Source organism: Corythoichthys intestinalis, chromosome 16 (genome assembly GCF_030265065.1).
Source record: "Corythoichthys intestinalis isolate RoL2023-P3 chromosome 16, ASM3026506v1, whole genome shotgun sequence".
In the NCBI taxonomy this organism is placed as follows: Eukaryota; Metazoa; Chordata; class Actinopteri; order Syngnathiformes; family Syngnathidae; genus Corythoichthys; species Corythoichthys intestinalis.
The window spans coordinates 44,372,899-44,392,021 of NC_080410.1; the positions used below are offsets into that span (position 1 = coordinate 44,372,899).

Consider the following 19,123-nt stretch of genomic DNA (forward strand, 5'->3'; position numbering starts at 1 on the left):
TTTACCTAATAAACTGGCCAGTGTGCACAGCATGTTTTGAATCTGCGAAGCAGCTGGTCCTATCACGTGGTTTCTTCAACAAAAACGAAATCAAAACCAGGTACTGAACTAGCTATGAATTTGCTTAGTATTTATTTATTTATTTTTTTACAACTAACGATGAACTATTGTGTATATTTTCAAACGATAACGTCGAACTAAAGCTTTAAAATAAAAGAAAACACGAAAGGACTACGCTTCCCACAATTCTCCGCGCGAATTCCGACCAAGCAACATGTCAGATCCCTCCGCCTCCCTCGTCGAACTGGATTGCGGACGTATACACATACACACCCCCTTATTAATAAACACCATTAATTCCACCCCTTCCACGCTAAAATATGTCAATACGGCGCTTCGCTTGTTATATTGCGCGTGTATAGAAAGGAAATAAAAGTCGAAACATTCGCCTGAGGTCGTCTTCAAAGCCACCCCCGCCCCCTACAGCGTGCTCCGGGCAGACTTTTTCCGCGTCCCCCGCCATTACAACAATGCGGCAGGCAGCATGGCAGTCGGTGAAAACGACGCAGTGGAGGCGAAGTCACGCGGTCGCTTTCCTAAAACTCCCCTTTCGCAGAAACATGGCCATTTAATACGTCGCAAAGACGACGACTCAAACACTAAAAGGCGACTTAAGACACCCTTGTCGGTTACGGCACTAGTTATCCAATGTCCAGAAGCAGCATGGCCGCGCTTCCCCACTACTACTTAGCCAACCAAACAAGCACCAGCACCCCCGCTCAAAGCAACCACGCGCAGCCGAGCTACACCTCGCCGAACGCGGCTACTTTTCCGACGCCGTTCGGAAGGTAATTTAAGGATAAACGTAGCGAGTGAGCGGCAGCGTGGCGTGCTGCTGGGCAACCACGTGGTTTGTGTTTGTTAGCCACGAAAATGTGACATTTCTCACTCGAATGAGACGAATATCACCCCGAAACGCGTATCGTCATCCGCCAAACAACCTATCCGCGTTCTGGGGGTCATTTTCACGTCAATTAGTGCTCGGAGATGGGTCGTGCGAGCACAATAACAGAAGCATGTTGCCTCATCCTCGCGCGCGTGTGTGCTGTGATTATAAATAGACAATAACACATGCTGGATACACACCTACACAAACCCCCGATGACTTCTTTCTCCGTTTTTCTAAAGTGTTGCAAAGAGGGCACCTTCTGAGCGGGCACCATGAAATACTCCATGCTCGCGGTTCTCCAGTTTTGATCCACCCCCCTTGTTCTCCCCCCACTAAAAAAATAACCACCAAAATATAAAATGTAATATCCGAAAGGGGGATGAAATTGAAATGATGAAGTTTGACGCTTTTGGAATCCAATCCAAAGAAGGTAAAAAGAATTCCTCGGTAGTTGTAATGTTACTCGACTTCCAGCTGATGGGGTTCCCTCGTTGTGTGTGGCTCTCTACCTCGCTCTTCCTCAGCCCCTCCCCTTTCTCCCTTTGCACGGCTGTGCGTGCATGCATGTGCGTGTGTGTGTGCGTGCAGCTGATCGCTTTCAAGGCGGGAAACAGCTGGTCGGAGTCACGCCGCACTCCCGAAAGAAAGAAAGCCTCCTTCCGCAGAGAAGAGGGACTGCATGTAAACAAAGGACTATTTGACGCTGAGTACAGAATTTATTGCTGACACATTAAAACATTTAAAAAATCAAATAAGCACGTTATACAATCATGTGAAAAAATTAGGACACCCTATGGAAGCCTGTGTGTTTTCTAACATATTTGGTCATGTGGATATTTAATATCAATTTTAACAATCTTGAGAGATTCAAGTAATCGAACTAAACAATTAAAATTATTATTTTTTAAAAAAATAACTTTCTGTAAAATGTAATTTTAAATAAATGCAATTTCTGTCGCGAAATCAATTAAATCACCCCCCACATTCAGTCCCACTTAAAATTGCTAAAATCACACACAGGTGTGTCACATCAGGTGCACATGAGTAGAACACCATTACTCAGTGTTTTGAAGGGGACTTGCCAGGGGTGAAAGTGGCGAGAATTTCTTGCCGGAACTCCCCGACGTGAAGGTCGCCACAGAGCCAGAAATGTTATTTATTTTCTTTTTTTGGGGGGTTCAAACCTCTTCAACTACTGAAATGCAAAGAAAACTTTTAGCAGTTATTTCATAACACATACAAAAACTGATTTTCATTCAAAATAGTATTTTTTCAATGATTTGCAAAATACAAGTAAACAAAAACAGCCAACCTCCATCTCCTATTTTTTATTTTCCCTCATTTCCTCACATACTAAATGCCAAATCTCAATTTTAAATACTTAAGAACTTAGGTGGTATATTAAAATTTTAAAAAGTTAATAAAAGTTAATGTAAACCAGGGGCGTTACCGGGGTGGGGGGTTAAGGGGAGGTAGTGCCCACCAACGGACACGCTCTGCCCACCCAAAGAAAAATGGATGTAGTACTAACCGCAGTCTGGGCATCGCGTATGGTATCCCATTATTCATATAGTACTGAAGTGTTTTAACCTTTGCGTTGTTACCTCCTCTTTCACCTTAAAAAAAAAAAAAAAAAAAAAAAAATGAAATGTTGGTTTTGTTCCTAGGGGGAGCTACACACATTTACGCATATTTTGATTTTATTTTTTCAACATTTGATCAAAGTTTTCACCAGTGTTCACCTGGCTGTTGAGTTTGGTGAGTTTTGAAGCATTCTGAGATGGTCAAAATAGGGCTCAAAGCGTCGGCGGGACAAAGAATGACTGCTAGGGGGCGCTACATAGTGTATTTGGAATTATCCTTTACACCAGGGGTCAGGAACCTATGGCTCGCGAGCCAGATCTGGCTCTTTTGATGGCTGCATCTGGCTCGCAGACAAATTTTTGTTTAAAAAAAAAAAAACAAAACAAAAAAAAAAAGGTTTAGTTATGCTCCTTTGCGCATTGCGCGAAACGGCGACGGTCACCGGTCAAATGCTGGTGTTGTGCAGTAATGAGCAGACGTGACTTTCGCGGCGTATGTTAACTTTTTTAATGCTCCGACAACACTCGCGTACTTCGCACTAGATATCATCAAATAGCAACCTGGATGTGCTACGTTAGAGCTCCCCAAGTCCCATGCCATTGGCTGCGTAAGCCCAGGGTGATCATGGGACACGTAATGCATATACTACAACCGGCGACTAGAAAGCCGGTTCGCAGTATCTTTAGTGGGAAAGTGGCAAACATAAATGTCGTTGTGTCTATCAATCTATCTATCTATGGCATAGGGTGCTGTGTCACCAGTAGGTGAATGGCGAGATAGTGTAAAGCGCTTTGAGCGCCTTGAAAGGTGGAAAAGCGCTATATAAGTATAACACCAACACCAACCAACACAGATGAGGCAGAGACACCGTTCAAGTGGGGTTGCCGTATTTTGCTGTCGAAAATAGCGTCCGATGTCCGCATGTGCGTGTAGTAAACTTCCCTCGTTTTTAGTTTCGTTTTCCACGTTGTAAGGCTAATTTTAGAAACCCTTTTGGGAAGATGGCTAAAAGAAAAAAAAAAAAAGACTAGGAGTATCGTACTTTTCAGCAAGAATGGACGGAGGAATTTGCCTTTGTGGAGAGTTTTTACGACTTTTCGAATAAAGACGGATAAAAGAGATAAAAGACATGCCTCTGTCAGCAAGAACTGTTCACAATCGTGCCATCGTGATGCCAAATCAAATTGTGACAACAAAGTGAAGGACATAAATGCGGCAGTTTTTTTCTTCGCTTTGGATGAGTCAACAGACATAAGCATTTCATCCCAGTACAGTGTGATTGCAAGGTTTTGACTATGAAAGGGAAAACGAGGTGAGGATTTATTCAAGTCCTTCACCGAGTTCGCTAAATAAAAAAATGGATAAACTTGTTTCGGTGTGTACTGATGGTGCTCCATGCGTGGTGGGGAAAAACAGGGATTTGTGGCGCTTCATGAACATGAAAAGAGACGCAACCTAAGTTTCTCAACGCCTTCATAAAGCCTCACCCCACCAAGTTACAAAGCCATCAGCAAAACCATGCAGCACCAGAAGTCGCATTAATGGAAAGAAATACTCATTATTGAATAGTAACAGCATAACAATGTTATCAAAAATAATTCAGAGATTTATTGTCGTTTAAAAGTGTTGAAATTACATTAAATGCACACATTACTTGTGTTTTTAGTTTTAAACATATTGTATGGCTCTCACGGAACTAAATTTAAAAATATGTGGTGTTCATGGCTCTCTCAGCTGAAAAGGTTCCGGACCCCTGCTTTACACTGTATCAAACATTGCACCTGTCTTGACCTGCCTGCCGATTTTGGTGCACTTTGAAGCATTCTAAGGGGGTCCAATTGAGCTCAAAGGGGCTGCGGAACAAAGAATAACTATAATAATAATAATAAAACTGAGGAACCACAATAGGTTACCTAAAAAAACATTGTCACCTGCATGTCCATACTGTTCAGTTATGGATGTGTTCTAAGTCAAATCAAATCAAATCAACTTTTATTTGTTTAGACCAAATCACAACAACAGTTATCTCAAGGAGAAAACAAAACATGTTTTAAGGTACAGTAGCCCTACGCTGGATTTTGACCTACTTGAGCATTGTATCTTTTTTTTTTTTGCCCCCCAAGGTAAGACTAATGACCATCCACACCTGGCATCATGGTACCACCACTGATGTAAACATTTCTTTTTTTTTTTTTTTTTTTTTGATAATAAAGATAAGTAACATACATTCAGGAAAAATAAGTACAAATGACTTCTAATATGCAGAGTGAAATGGAATATATTTTGAAGATTGCACAAACATTGACTTTTTTTTTAAATCATAAGGAAATGAATAAGTAGCCTAACATAAATGAACAAATATAAGTCCAAAGTGCACATTGACAGCTAAGATGTTCTGAACCTCCCCATCAGAGTAAATAAAACTAAATATGATAAATAAGCCTCCTCAACTCTTTCGTTGCTCTTAAAAGATTTGATCCATTTAATGTTGCATTGCCCAAATTTTGTCACGTCAATACAAAAAGTTTTTTTTTTTTGCTGTTCCAGAAAAGATGCACATTTGCACCAATCAGAGCTAACCATCTCTGCTGATCACGTCAGTATGTCAGCCAATTGAACGGATAAATGAGTCGAGGCGTTTTGCTTTGTTTGTTGATTCTATTGATGCCATTGTACTTGGATTCCATTGACGCCCATGGACGTCCAAATTTCCCATTCATTTTCAATGGCAAAAAAACAAATGTCACCAGATATCAATAGGACGGGTCCCCCCAATGCCCCCAAATTACCTGATATGACCAGGACACGACCCCCAAATGTCCCTAAATGACCTGATATGACCAGGACACGACCCCCAAATGACCCAATATGACCACGAAACACCCCCAAATGTCCTCAAATTAACAGGAAGTGACCTGTTATGACCAGGACGTGTCCCCTAAATGTCCCCAAATCAAAAGGTAGTGACCTGATATTGTCCCAGAAATGTCCCCAAACCAACCTTGGCGGGGCTAAGATCTGTATCTCCATACAGCAAAGACCCAGAGTAATTTCTCAATTTCATTTTCAATGGCATTTACTCTGTTTAATGCCATTGACAGCCATGTTTGTTGATTCTATTGATGCCAATGTACTAGGATTCCATTGACGCCCATGGACGTCCAAATTTTCCATTCATTTTCAATGGCAAAAAAACAAATGTCACCAGATATCAATAGGACGTGTCCCCCAATGACCCAAATTACCTGATATGACCAGTACCCCCCCAAATGTCCCCAAGTGACCAGATATGACCAGGACACGACCCTCAAATGTCCCCAAATGACCCCATATGACCACAACACGCCCCCAAATGTCCCCAAATAACCTGATATGACCAGGACACGCCCCCAAATGACTTGATATGACCTGGACATGTGCCCAAATGTCCCCAAATCAACAGGAAGTGACCTGTTATGACCAGGACGTGTCCCCTAAATGTCCCCAAATCAACAGGAAGTGACCTGATATTGTCCCCGAAATGTCCCCAAACCAACCTGGGCAGGGCTAAGATCTGTATCTCCACACAGCAAAGACCCAGAGTAATGTCTCAATTTCATTTTCAATGGCATTTACTTTGTTTAATGCCATTGACAGCCATGTTTGTTGATTCTATTGATGCCAATGTACTTGGATTCTATTGACGCAAATGTAAATCGATGCCATTGATGCCTATGGACGTCCAAATTTCCCATTAATTTTCAATGGCAAAAAAACAAATGTCACCAGATATCAATAGGACGTGTCCCCCCAATGACCTGATATGTCCAGTACCCCCCCCCCAAATGACCTGATATGACCAGGACACGACCCCCAAATGACCTGATATGACCAGGACACGCCCCCTAAATGACCTGATGTGACCAGGACACGCCCCCAAATGACCCAATATGACCTGATATTGTCCCCGAAATGTCCCCAAACCAACCCGGGCGGGGCGAAGATCTGTATCTCCACACAGCAAAGACCCAGAGTAATTTCTCCAGAAATGGCCGTTTTTCTTATTTAGAGCAGCTCTGGTTCGTCTTGACATAAAATGACTTTTTTGTGCAACTTTTTCGACGTACAGATAAAAATTCTAGTTAGGTTCCGTTACCTACTCGGATACGTTACTAAACCGCGCGTACACGCAGGGGCGGGAGGCAGGCAAGGAAAGAGGGAGGTATGGACGGAGGGAGGCGGAGCTGTAACCACGCTCTGAGCTGGCAGAATCTTCCTCCTCGGCTGGGCTGCTCCTCCTGACGGGGCTGGCTGGGCTGCTGGCGGGGGAGACGAGCCTCCACACTCGGACACCTTTTCCACCCACGAAAAGCCGACAGCACCGAAAGCCACCCTGCCACCATTTTCGACCAGCACCCGCCCCCTCCTTTTCTCCCTCTCTCTCGACTTGACCAGCGTTGCCATTAAGCGATGCGCTTCGACGACCACCGAGAGACCACCTTTTGGGCTCGCTCCCCCCACATTCCGGGTGTTGACACTCGCTTTTGCGCGGGTACGGCGACGACGGCTCACTGAACCAAAAGCTGTCAACTTGGACTCTCTTGTTTCATGCTCGATGCGTTTGGGAATAAAAACACGCGAGAATGGTGTGGGAAGGGACCGCCTCTCCAGACACCTAATATTACCAAGACTTAGCTACATATTTGGCTTTTTTTGAAAGAAGAGGAAAAAAGGCAACGCATTGACGAGGAGTCGCTGGGACTCTGACCACCACCAAGCACTTGAGCTCTGCTAAGTTTGGACACGCTTTGAAGGTAAGAATCACTTCCCTCCCCGCGCATCTTGTGGCTTGTCATTGCTGTCATGTCACGTGTGTCCACGTCGCAACGGCGGAAGAATGCGCGAGGGGTTCAAACGGGGGCACTGACCTATTTTCCGAGACTCTCCGGCGGCGCGCCTGCAAGCCGGGTCGGGCTCCCCCTGATTTCCCCGACTAGCCGGGGCACTTTGCCGGTTCCTGGGTCGCACTAAAATGAAATACGCATTCAGGAGAAGTACTATGGGGGCATCACATAGTGACAACTGAGCATACAGCTACACTTTTTTCAAGCAGTCTTGATGCACAGTTCAATGAAACGGAGTCTTTAACACAAGGAATTTCAGTCATGTGGTCTCTCAGTTTGAACACTAGGGGGCAGTAGATAAGACAAACATTGGCTGACATGTCATTTCTGAGTAGGGGTGGGAACCTCTGGGTACCTCACGATACGATTTGCGATACAAGGCTCACGATAGTGTGGACCGGGGCCAGGGCTCCTAAAATGTTGAAAGAGCCATATTGAACCAAAAAAACAAAAAAAGTCTGGAGCCGCAAAAAATTAATAGCCTTATATACGCCTAATAATAAAGGCAGTACATGCTGCATGTATCTATGTTAGCCATATTAGCCTACTATCAAAATGACGACGTTGGCTACAAATACATAATGAGTAGGGTTGTTCCGATGATGTTTTTTTGCTCCCGATCCGATCGTTTTAGTTTGAGTATCTGTCGATCCCGATATTTCCCGATCCGATTGCTTTTTTTTTTTTTGCTCCTGATTCAATTCCAATCATTCCCGATAATTTTTCTCGATCATATACATTTTGGCAATGCATTAAGAAAAAAATGAATAAAACTCGGACGAATATATACATTCAACATACAGTACATAAGTACTGTATTTGTTTATTATGACAATAAATCCTCAAGATGGCATTTACATTATTAACATTCTTTCTGTGAGAGGGATCCACGGATAGAGAGACTTGTGACTTTGTATATTGTGACTAAATATTGCCATCTAGTGTATTTGTTGAGCTTTCAGTAAATGAAACTGTAGCCATGCCCAAATGCATGATGGGAAGTGGAACCATGACTGTGCGTAGTGCTACCAATTGATATATCTTCTCTGCGTTGGGAAATAATATGTTAAGATCAATTGCTACCCTGCTTCCCCACATTGTTTCCCATGATATTTCTAATCGTAAGGAGAGGGATTGTAAGGCTTTAGCCATTTAAAAAAAGGCTCCAAAGGCTGTCAAAATTCACTCTACTCATTTTACGCTGCCTTTTAGCTCTCTAAATAGGTAAAACGGCGCCATTACAGATTGAGCGCGACAATGCGTGAGTGGGTCATGCAGTGCATGCATTAATTGCGTTAAATATTTTAACGTGATACATTAAAAAAAAAAAAAAATTACCGCTGTTAACGGGATAAATTTGATAACCCTACCTTAAGCCTAAACTAAAGACTCTGGATGAGTGTAACATATTATGTCTGTAACATTAAATACAATTAGAAAACGATTTAATTAAAACATTTATATATTAAAAAAAGGCATGGCCGATATTTTTTGCCGATTCCGATACTTTGAAAAAGACGTGGTCGGACCCGATCGATCGGGACACCAATCGATCGGGACATCTCTAATAATGAGCCTTCATGATTATTGTATTTTCCGCACTATAAGGCACACCTAAAAGCCTTCAATTTTCTCAAAAGTGCGCTTTATAATCCAATGCGCCTTATATATGGATCAATTTTTGTTAATCATGGTATGACATTACCTTTGAAGCTAGAGATGGAAATCTTTGGGCACCTCATGATTCGATTACGATTACGATTCAGAGACAACGATTCGATTATAAATCGATTATTGATGACACCCACAACCCCCAAGTTATTAACTGCTTTCAATGTTTCTTACATTAGTTACAAAAAGTGTGCAAAAAGCCTCTCAGGCTTAAATAAACGACTATTTCAGTATCAAGTTAACAGTTCAAAACAGTAAATAAAATATTCAAGTCCCCATTCTGTATCAGCAGCTTTAAACTACATTTAATTAATGTTGTGAATGAACCGTTAAAGTTGTTTAAATTGCTCCCATTATTCCATAATTTCCCTTCTACTTTAGACATGTGAAAGTTTTAAAACTGTTTTAAAGATAGTTTCAAGTTAAGATTTTGCCGATTTAGGAGTATTTTAGATAAAAAGTTAGTTAAATCCGCTACAACAGAGCCTTCGAGAAATCTCCTGCTTTAAGATGGCGGCTGTTTACACACGCCGGCAAGTCTGACATTTCGTATCTAGTTTCAATACATGTGCTGCTAACGCCATTGAGTCTGTCATTTTGTATCTAGTTCTGTATACATTCATTCATTCATATGATATCTATTATCTACCGTAACGTGATATTGACGTAGCTTGTAGCGGCTGTCGGCAGCAGTCAGGTATTATTGTTTTTTTTATCTAGCGGCATGAGTTGTGCCAGAGCCGTGAGTTGAGCATTGTCATTAGCCGGGTAATGACAAGCATGATGTTTACTCCCGGGACGCAATGCGGTCTCTTCCTCATTGCGTCCCAAAGATCGTGCTGTGTTTTAGTTCCGCTTTACGTGACATATTTCAATAGTCGGAATTTGGATGTTTGTGAATCGTTCTCGAATCTTACACGGCCGAATCGTGAATAATCTAGGAATCGGAAATTTCGCACACCTCTCTTTGAAGCAGCTCCATCTAGTATGATGAACCCCAACCACCGGGCCTGGGACCAGTACCGGTACCCGTGGTGCATTTGCTACCACCAAAAAATAATTAGTTAACGACCGCAATCTGCCCTGTGTCTCTTGACACATCAGTATGCCTGTCTACTCTATTAACTAATCCAAGTAGAGATTTGTGTATGTCGCCATCTAGTGGTTTGGCACCATTACTGGTGTGTTTGCAGCCCCTGCATCAGTCAATGTAAACAGTAACGTTAGCTGCTGTATGCTGTGGGCGGCAACGTGTTTGGACAACTTTTTTTACAGGGAAAAGGCCACCTGCTGGGCCAGAAGAAGAGCCTACAACCATAGGCGGAGTTTGACTTTTGGGGCAGGGGAGGGCACAACATGTTGATGACCCCGAAATGCAGTGTCAACAATAAAATTAACTTACAAGAATATTTATAATACTAAGTTTAAAATGAGCGTTTTTTTTTGTTTCCCATCATTCTTGAGGGGAATTCTAAATCAGGCTGCTTAGGACAGCCAATACTTTTCGCCAAGATCATCATCCATTGAATATGGTACACCTGCTGGTGTTGTGCCAATGTAGTTACCCCCGTCAAAAACTATGCCCTGGGTGGAGCCACTGCACTGCACTGATTTGCTTGATTTCCGTGTTTTGGTGATGTAGCTATCTATGAGGTTTTAAAACATGGCCCATCTATAAAAAAAAACTTTTTTTTGTCTGTCGTACAACGTAACATACGTACTGAATGCAAAAAAGGCAATGTTTTACTGTTTTATCCGTAAGATGACATATAACTTATTACTGTAATTCAAGTCCTGTATGGAGTTTCTCCAGTTTAATAACTGTCGATGTCCAAACTTTGTAACTGTGGTTCTTTTCTGGCTTCAGTTAATTTTTTAAGTCGACATAACTCATAACTAATTGTGTGTGTGCAATACACATATACAATTTTTGAGGGGGGTAATAACTACATTGGCAAGACACCGGTGGTAGCTCTGTTGTAGAATTGGTGTCTTTAGAGGGGCAAATTGAAACTCCGCTCACATTTTTGGCGGTGCTCTCTGGCGTTCCGTGGTCCACAATTTCAATCCTTGGTTCTTGCTCAGTAGTTGATGTCGCTTTTCAAAGCTTAGGTTTGAAAAAATTACGTATATCTATCTTGCCTCTTCGGTCCTCGGGTGGTTTTGGCTAAGCAAAGCAAATGAACGACTATGGTGCTAGTCACACGATCTGTTCGAAAAATAATTTTTGCCCATTATAAAAATATCTTTTGTTGTTCATTTCATTTTTAATTTTTTTTTTAATTGCTTTACAACTTTTATAGACAATATTTTACCGGAAAACTTTTACTGTAACTTTAAAATTATAAACAGGAAAGTCAATTACATGCAATGACACTTTTCGGCCACCAGGGGGGGGGGTCCTGACAATGCCCCTCCTTAAACTCCGTGTATGCCTACAACCAAATCCATTCTGCATAATATGTGGCTAAAAGCTAACAAAGCATACTGTTTAACACAAGGAATTTCAGTCATGTGGTCACTTATTTTGAACACTAGGGGGCAGTAGATAAGACAAACATAGGCTGTCATGTCATCAATGGTAGGGGTGGGAACCTCTGGGTACCTCATGATACGATTTGCGATACAAGGATAGTGTGGACCTGGGTCAGGGGTCCCAAATTGTTGAAAGAGCCGCTGCCGGTGTTCGATGCACGGCTGACCTTAACCCAGAATGGAAAAAAAAAATAGACGATCTTACAAAAGAACAATTAGCTAACTTACACGGCGACAGTCTGCTAGCTTAAATGCTATATAATGTTAATGTTTGCCAGTTTCTACTGTGTATCACATACTACACTATAACTACTATACTATGGCTTATTTCTGTCAATGTCCCTTTAGGGGCTCCGTATGATTGGACGTCAAGCGCCGTCAATGGCAGCCTGTGAGTTAACTTAAATTGGCCAAAATGAATTTGTCCGGCCCACATGAGATCTAATTGCTGAAAATGTGGCCCACGAACCAAAACGAGTTTGACGCCCCTGGAATAGGATGGACAAGCTAACGTCCGCAGCCAGTATACCATAGCAGTTCTTGCCATCTCACCACATTGTTTGTGCCATTTACAAGCATCGGTTAAAAGTTATATTTTTCTTTTGTTTTACATTCATAAGCATTGTGTAGTATACAGGAAGTTCACGGAAAGTATTGTATTTTGTTTAATGATGGAGGATACACTGCCCTCTGGTGGCAACGCCTTTTACAATTGAGAAGCAGACTAACATGGATAAAGGATAGCTGAGCTCTGGTTTGGCAGACATAAAGCTGTAAGTTGTTTCAGCTAATATACTGTATGTTTGTGTATGCATACAGCTACAGTTTGTTAATGTAAAAAGTGTGTAGTGGTTGGTTGGGAAAATTATAGCAAGAACTCATCTTCACAAATGACGTCAGCATTTTTATCCCAAAAATTAGTAATTGTGATTTACGTATTTGAATTTGAGGGAAATGTTTCAACAACAATGCCGTTTGACGTCAACGATCACCCCTAATGAAGCACCCCCCGAGCGTGCCTCAACCGCGACCACTTTTTGATTATCCCACTTCGCCGCGCAGGGCTCGTTAGGCCCGCCTTGGCAGTGCCACTCTTTCCGTTGGCATCCTCGACCCAGCACAATGAGACTACATGAGGCGGCCAACGGGGGTTTGGCCCTCCCAAAGTGTGTCCCCATGTGCGTTCATTGAGGCTCAGGGATAGGGGGAGGCGATTAATTGGTCAGCCTAGTGCTTGCGCTTGACCTCGCCAAGTAATTTGACCCGCCATGCTTGGTCGCCTGCTCGTCCAGCTGAATGGTGGTCGCCATTTTGCACCTTAACTCAAATTCGGAAAAGTTGTTGATGTCATGTGATCAAATTGGTAAACGGATGAGCAGACTTGTTTATTAGGCGTGGGAAATATGGAGATACAACAATTATCGATACATGGGTCAGGAAATCGCATACCGTAATTTTTGGACTATAAGCCGCTACTTTTTTCCCTCATTTTGAATCCTGCGGCTTATAGTCTATGGAGGTAGATTTGTGTCTTTATTATTCAATAAATAAAAAAAGTTGCCTCAATCAAAAAAAAAAAAAAGTCGTTTCAATCAAAATATATATTTTCAATTAAAAAAAAATGTATTTGAATGCAAAAATAGATTTGAAACTCAAATGCATTTGAAGACTTTTTCTTTGAATTTTTTTTTGATTGGTACAACTTTTTTGATTGAAGTAATGTAGTTTTACGTTTGGGCCTCATTTTGGATAGAACATTTTTGTCTTAATTAATCAAAAAAATAAGTTGCTTAAAAAAAAAAAAAAAAAAAAAAATTTGATTGAATAATAAAGACACAAATGTCCTAGCCAAAATGTGGCCCAAATGCAAAACTACATAAAAAAAAACTTGACTTCAATCAAAAAAAAAAAAAAAAAAAAAAAAAAAAAAAAAAAATCAATTCAATAGTTTTCAAATTCATTTTTTCGAGTTTCAAATTTTTGCTTTCAAACACATTTTTTTTGATTGAAGTGGCTTTTTTGATTGAAGCGACTTTTTGACTGAAGCAACTTTTTTTTGATTGAATAATAAAGACACAAATGTCCTAGCCAAAATGTGGCCCAAATGCAAAACTACATAAAAAAAACTTGACTTCAATCAAAAAAAAAAAAATTCAAGAAAAATAGTTTTCAAATTCATTTTTTCGAGTTTCAAATTTTTGCTTTCAAACACATTTTTTTTGATTGAAGTGGCTTTTTTGATTGAAGCGACTTTTTGACTGAAGCAACTTTTTTTTGATTGAATTATAAAGACACAAATCTACCTCCGTAACAGTCCAGTGCGGCCTATTTGTTGATTTATTTGGGTTAATAGGTAACACTTTATTTGACGGTGGTGTCATAAGACTGCCATAAGAACGTCATGGTTATGACATGACACTATCATGGGCATTAATGAATGCTTATGATAGTCTTATGGCAGTTTTATGGCACCACTATCAAATAAAGTGTTATCAAATACCGTAGCTAGAAATTAATGAAACAACTGGAACAGTAACTGTAGAAATAATTAGCACAGAACTTGAATTGTAATTTTTTTTTTTTTTTTTTTTTTTTACACATTTCGCTGCAATGCATGCTAGGAGGCATGTTGGATGACAATAGTGTTGACAGCAGGTGGCAGCAGAGGTTGACTGTCACCCTGAAGAAAGCAGTGATTGCCAAATGAAGCTTCTTGAAGCATTGAAGCTTAGCAGCCAAACGTCTATGGCCGTCAATGCCTTTTAGTTATCATGTACCATATTTTACTTTGCTGTAAAGCTCTTTGAGGACCGCTCAGCTTCTGTAAAGGACTATTCATTCATTCATTTTCCATGCCGCTTTTCCTCACGAGGGTCGCGGAGGTGCTGGAGCCTATCCCATATATATGATTATTTGCTTTGTTGTCATAAATAATTAATAAAGTAATAATAATGACCCTCAAGAAGAAACCCATCACTACGATGTGGCCCGCTTTGAAGATGACTTACACACCCCTGACTAGGGTGTTGAAATATGTTTAAAATCTGGTACTTGAACAAAAGCAGAGGACGGTGCAGGTCAGACGTTTTGTTTTCATTGGAAAAAAAATCAGCTCCTCGCGCTTGTTGGTTTTGATTTACGATAACCGCTCTCCGAACTCCAAACGCAGGTGCTCCAAAGCCTGAGTGCTGCACTGTTTACCCAATCAGCTGATGTGCAGTTCAGCCGCGGGTCAGCCACCATATCCGTTTGAGAGAAAAGATGCGGCACAGATGTGGAGCCGGCTATCACGGCGTGCCTCTTACACGCAGTACTGGGAGGCGCCACGTCGGAAGCTGCATGCCACTGCTGTTGACATTTATAGATGTCCAGTGCGTTTGACTAAGAAGGGCTGGCAACAAATGATCATTGATGGAGAAGACCCTAGCTATTAAAAAGCTATAAGAAAAACGACTCAATGAATAATTGCTTGTTTTGTTGAGCCAACTAACATTATTGCCAGAAATCAGTCATTTCTCACAGAACTATACAGTGGTACCTTGACTTGAGAAATTAATTGGTTCTGGAGGCAGTTTCTTATTTTAAAAATTCTGTAAGTAGAGATGTGTTTTCCATGTCAATGCACTAATCTGTTCCAAGCCCCCCCAAATTCACATACATTTTTCGTAATGCATAAAATTGCATCAAAACATTTAACAAATACATGTTACAATTACATTATTGCACAATAAACATAAAATCTGAGTTGTGCATTATGTAAAAAACCAAGAATAGAGCAAAGAATAAAAGTGAATACACTCATGTAAAGCTGTCGGAATACGAGGGGCGAATAAAGAGGATGCTGGGATATACAAAATACACATTAGAGCCGGGCAGTATACCGAAAATTTACCTTTACCGAAATTCTTCACCATGACCAACGTAATTTTGACCATGTCGGTAGATTCGGTAATTTAATAAAACAAAAAAATTTCGTCTTTTCATCCAGCTTTTACTCTGTTATTCGACAATGTTCATTCCCCTTCAAGAAAGCAGTCAGTGTGCTTATGTATGAAGTCACGTGGTTATCAGGAACTCAAACAAACACAAGCCCGGTAGGCTAACACTAGCGGCTATCGCTACAAGCAAACGTGATGAAGTCGGGCTTAAAGAGCATATGACACGAGAAAAAAAGTCTTAAATGGCATTATTATGTGAATTATAATCATATTTTGAGATGATTCGACTATAAACAACAATTTAGCAAAGCACAGATGACGAGAAATTAGTCTTTTAATCTGCCAGTTAGCCACGCCTACCATTATAGGGCTTTAGCGTCCCCAACAGGTGGATGACGTCAGCGGTAGACTGGGCTCATCGGTTTTACTATTCAGCCCATGGAGGGGGAATTATTCAGAACGAGGAAAACGCGACGAACAGAGCCGCAAAATGTCATTGTTTCAGTCTCTCTACTCCAATATTTTTACAGGATATTCTTTTTATCCAAGTATTTTTCCCCAATAGCTATATAAATGGCTTGAGAAGGACCAGTCAGACCGTGGAGGGGGAACTATTCACAACGAGGAAAACGCGACGAAGAGAGCGGCAAAATGTCATTGTTTCTGTTTCTTTAGTCAATATTTTTACAGGATATTCTTTTTATCCAAGTATTTTCCCCAATTGCTAAATAAATGGCATGGTCATGACAAATAACAGTCTTGTGCTGAATGGAATATGAAATAATAAAAATGCATTCATTCAGGACGACATGGCAAAATTACTCCATAATTGTCAAAACTGTTGACTTCACCTTTACTGTCGCACCTCCCGAACAATATTTTATGACACCTAAATCGGACATGTCATTTCCCTTCCCCGGCTTCGGAGGATGTAAACAAACCAGAAGGCGTGACAGCTAGCCAACATGCTAACCCGAACCGAGTAATGTTTCAAAGTCTTCGAAGCGGAAAATCACACATAACTATCCTGGATTATTTGACATGACGACCCGGTTGTCGATTGTCTTTGCGGATCGGCAAACCGCCCGGCGGAGAGCAATTTACAGTTCGTTCCCCGGAGGAGGGTGGCTGGAGTTGTTGTGCAGCTAACGTGCTGCTGCTAATGAGCATTAGGAGAGCTTTTTACATGCCTATCAATGATCAAACGTAAGTAGTCCTTCTTTTAAAGGAAGTTTGTAGTGTTTACTTTGTAATCGCTGTATTCGTATTTGACATAATACAAAACAAGATGTTTACTCATTTCCTCGTAAGTCCAATGGTCCCACAGTAAATATCCACGGTGGATGGGAACCTTTTGAAACTCCAAAAAGGCGCATGCGCCTCTCCCTCATACAGAATGATTTTTCTGCAGCCGTTTGGCTGGCGTGATGCGAAAAATAAACGTATTAATCCGCAAAATCAGCTGAATCCTTCGTCCTCTTACACAACAGTACACTGTAGCGTGAAGAGGACGTCTTCTACCGTACACGTCACAGCGCCCTCCTCCTCAATGCAAGACCGAAGCCGGAAGTCACTCATTTTCATGGCGCGGGATTCAAAAAACTAAATAAAAATAGCGATCGCTTCCACACACATCCAAGCGACCCATAACATTCAGGGGCATAAAATACCGCGTGTATTATGAAATAAACATGCTTTTTCGTGTCACAGGCACTTTAAGGGAGCTTCGTCAAACTTTCACCCGACATTAAGTAGACTCTTGGCGGCCTCCAAACGGGCTTTCACCCGCTTCCTTCCCTGGTTCTCACGATTTCAGTTGAGGGTGCTTTCTACTGGTAGCCCGGCCACAGGCTAACGCTAGCAGCTAACGCAATAAAATGAATGTGTTTGAGTCGTATCTTTTATGAGGGAAGAGCAATCAGCATAAATTATAATGCAACAGTGAAGCCTATAATATGACCGTTTAATGGCCACAGCTATTTTTCTGCTTGTGCTTGCTTCATTCTCTGTCATTACTGCCATGATAAAATCTTAAACGTTTCAAAAGAGCAATATAGCTTTAATGTGTGTGTGTGCGTGCATGTATTAAAAATGCTCCGGGGGAAAAAAACCTGAAACCTTGAAGTAAACACTTGTGTTGAGTAATTAGGTAATTACAGCAGCCGTTAACAAAAAGTTGTCTGTTTGAAGTGTTTTGCTCAAACTTTAAGTCATTTGTGTTACAATGACATGTTTGCACAGTCGTCATATTGATTTTTTTTTTCATAATGGTGTACATTGTTCAAGTCATACAAGCTGTTATAAATGTTCATACTTGAATTCTTATGGTTTACAAGAAATGTGCATATACTTAATGTTTAGACTGCACGCACAATTGTTTAAATATGTTCAATTAAAATCTCAAATCAAACAAACAGTTAATTTGTATTTCACGCATTGATTCAGATTTTCAAATCATATCACAGTCTGCTTGGGCGAATTTATTGGCATTTATCGTTATCGAGGTAAATCTGCACAATTTACCATGAGACGCACTTTAGACCATATCGCCCAGCCCTAATACACATACAGTAGAGGTTCTTATTAGCATTCCTAGCATCCAATTGGCTAGGCAATAGCCAATGGCAGAGCAGCTATAAGTATGTTACATTTAGTAAACTCTGGGAGATGCGAGTACTAAGCCTGTCGCAATATGCAATAATTCCATTTATCGCACGATAAATAAAAAATGAAGGCGGTAAATTTTCTGCTGCGATTTATCGCCTCGTGTGCACGTGCGTGCGCGCGTGCGGCAGACATGCTGTTTAAAGTTCGGAGTCCTTGTTACCAACTGCGCAAAATGCATCTTCGTTCCAGGTCCAGCAAAAAATAGTGCCAATCTTTACCATGATATCCTATTGTTCAACGTATACGGGCCGCGTCAGTGCTCCGGATTGACTGCGGGCCATTTTCTCCGTGCCGGTGTTGTTGACGTGTGGGCGCTCCCATCAGGGGTGACATTTCACGCGGCGCGGCTATTTTTCGCCACAACACCGGATATTTGAGTGGCAAATTAAGAGCGCTGTGCTTCAAACTCGTCCTGTTTATGAAAGTCGATTGTCATATGCTGGTGTTGTGCAGTAATGAGCAGACGTGACTTCTGTGGCGTTTGCTTACTTTTTTTAATGTGCGCACACATCATGAAATAGCTAACTAGATGTGCTACGTCCCATGCCATTGGTTACGTGAGCCCAGAGTGATTATCGATATACTACATCGATGAATTACAAACCGCCATGACTAGGGATGGGAATTGATAGGATTTTTACGATTCCGATTCCATTATCGATATTGCTTAACGATACGATTCTTTATCGATTCTCTTATCGATTCTAATTTGGGGAAAAAGAAGAACAAACGTTTTGATTGGCATTCAGTTTGTTTAATCAGAAGTCACAACCTTAAAAACTCACAACAAGGTCAAAAGAGGCCCAAAGCCTCAATATTAACTGTGGCAATAAGTGGCAAATGCACAAGAATGTAACATTTTACTGAAACATTTTTCTAATAGAAATAAAAAAATA

The 19,123-nt window shown here is 41.1% G+C and overlaps 2 protein-coding genes across 6 annotated transcripts in view; one reads left to right on the forward strand and one right to left on the reverse strand.

Moving 5' to 3' along the window:
• The window catches only part of tfap4 (transcription factor AP-4 (activating enhancer binding protein 4)), a 93,455-nt gene that overhangs the window by 13,045 nt on the left and 61,287 nt on the right, over positions 1–19,123 (reverse strand). The window contains exon 1 of one of the 4 annotated variants that reach the window (XM_057860780.1): positions 2,032–2,144. The exons of 1 other annotated variant lie outside the window; for it this stretch is intronic. Coding sequence is in view for 1 of the 3 variants with exons in the window: in XM_057860779.1 (XP_057716762.1) it covers positions 1,147–1,235 (89 nt within the window). In the remaining 2 variants the exon portion in view is untranslated. Of the gene's footprint in view, positions 1–5; positions 1,125–1,146; positions 1,503–2,031; positions 2,145–19,123 lie in introns of those variants that run through there. 2 more of the 4 variants (XM_057860779.1, XM_057860784.1) reach the window with 2 other exon arrangements.
• glis2b (GLIS family zinc finger 2b) overlaps positions 6,785–19,123 on the forward strand; it is a 99,227-nt gene continuing 86,888 nt past the window's right edge. For both annotated transcript variants that reach the window (XM_057860778.1, XM_057860777.1), the window contains exon 1: positions 6,785–7,326. The gene's annotated coding sequence lies outside the window, so the exon portion shown is untranslated. The remainder of the gene's footprint in view (positions 7,327–19,123) is intronic.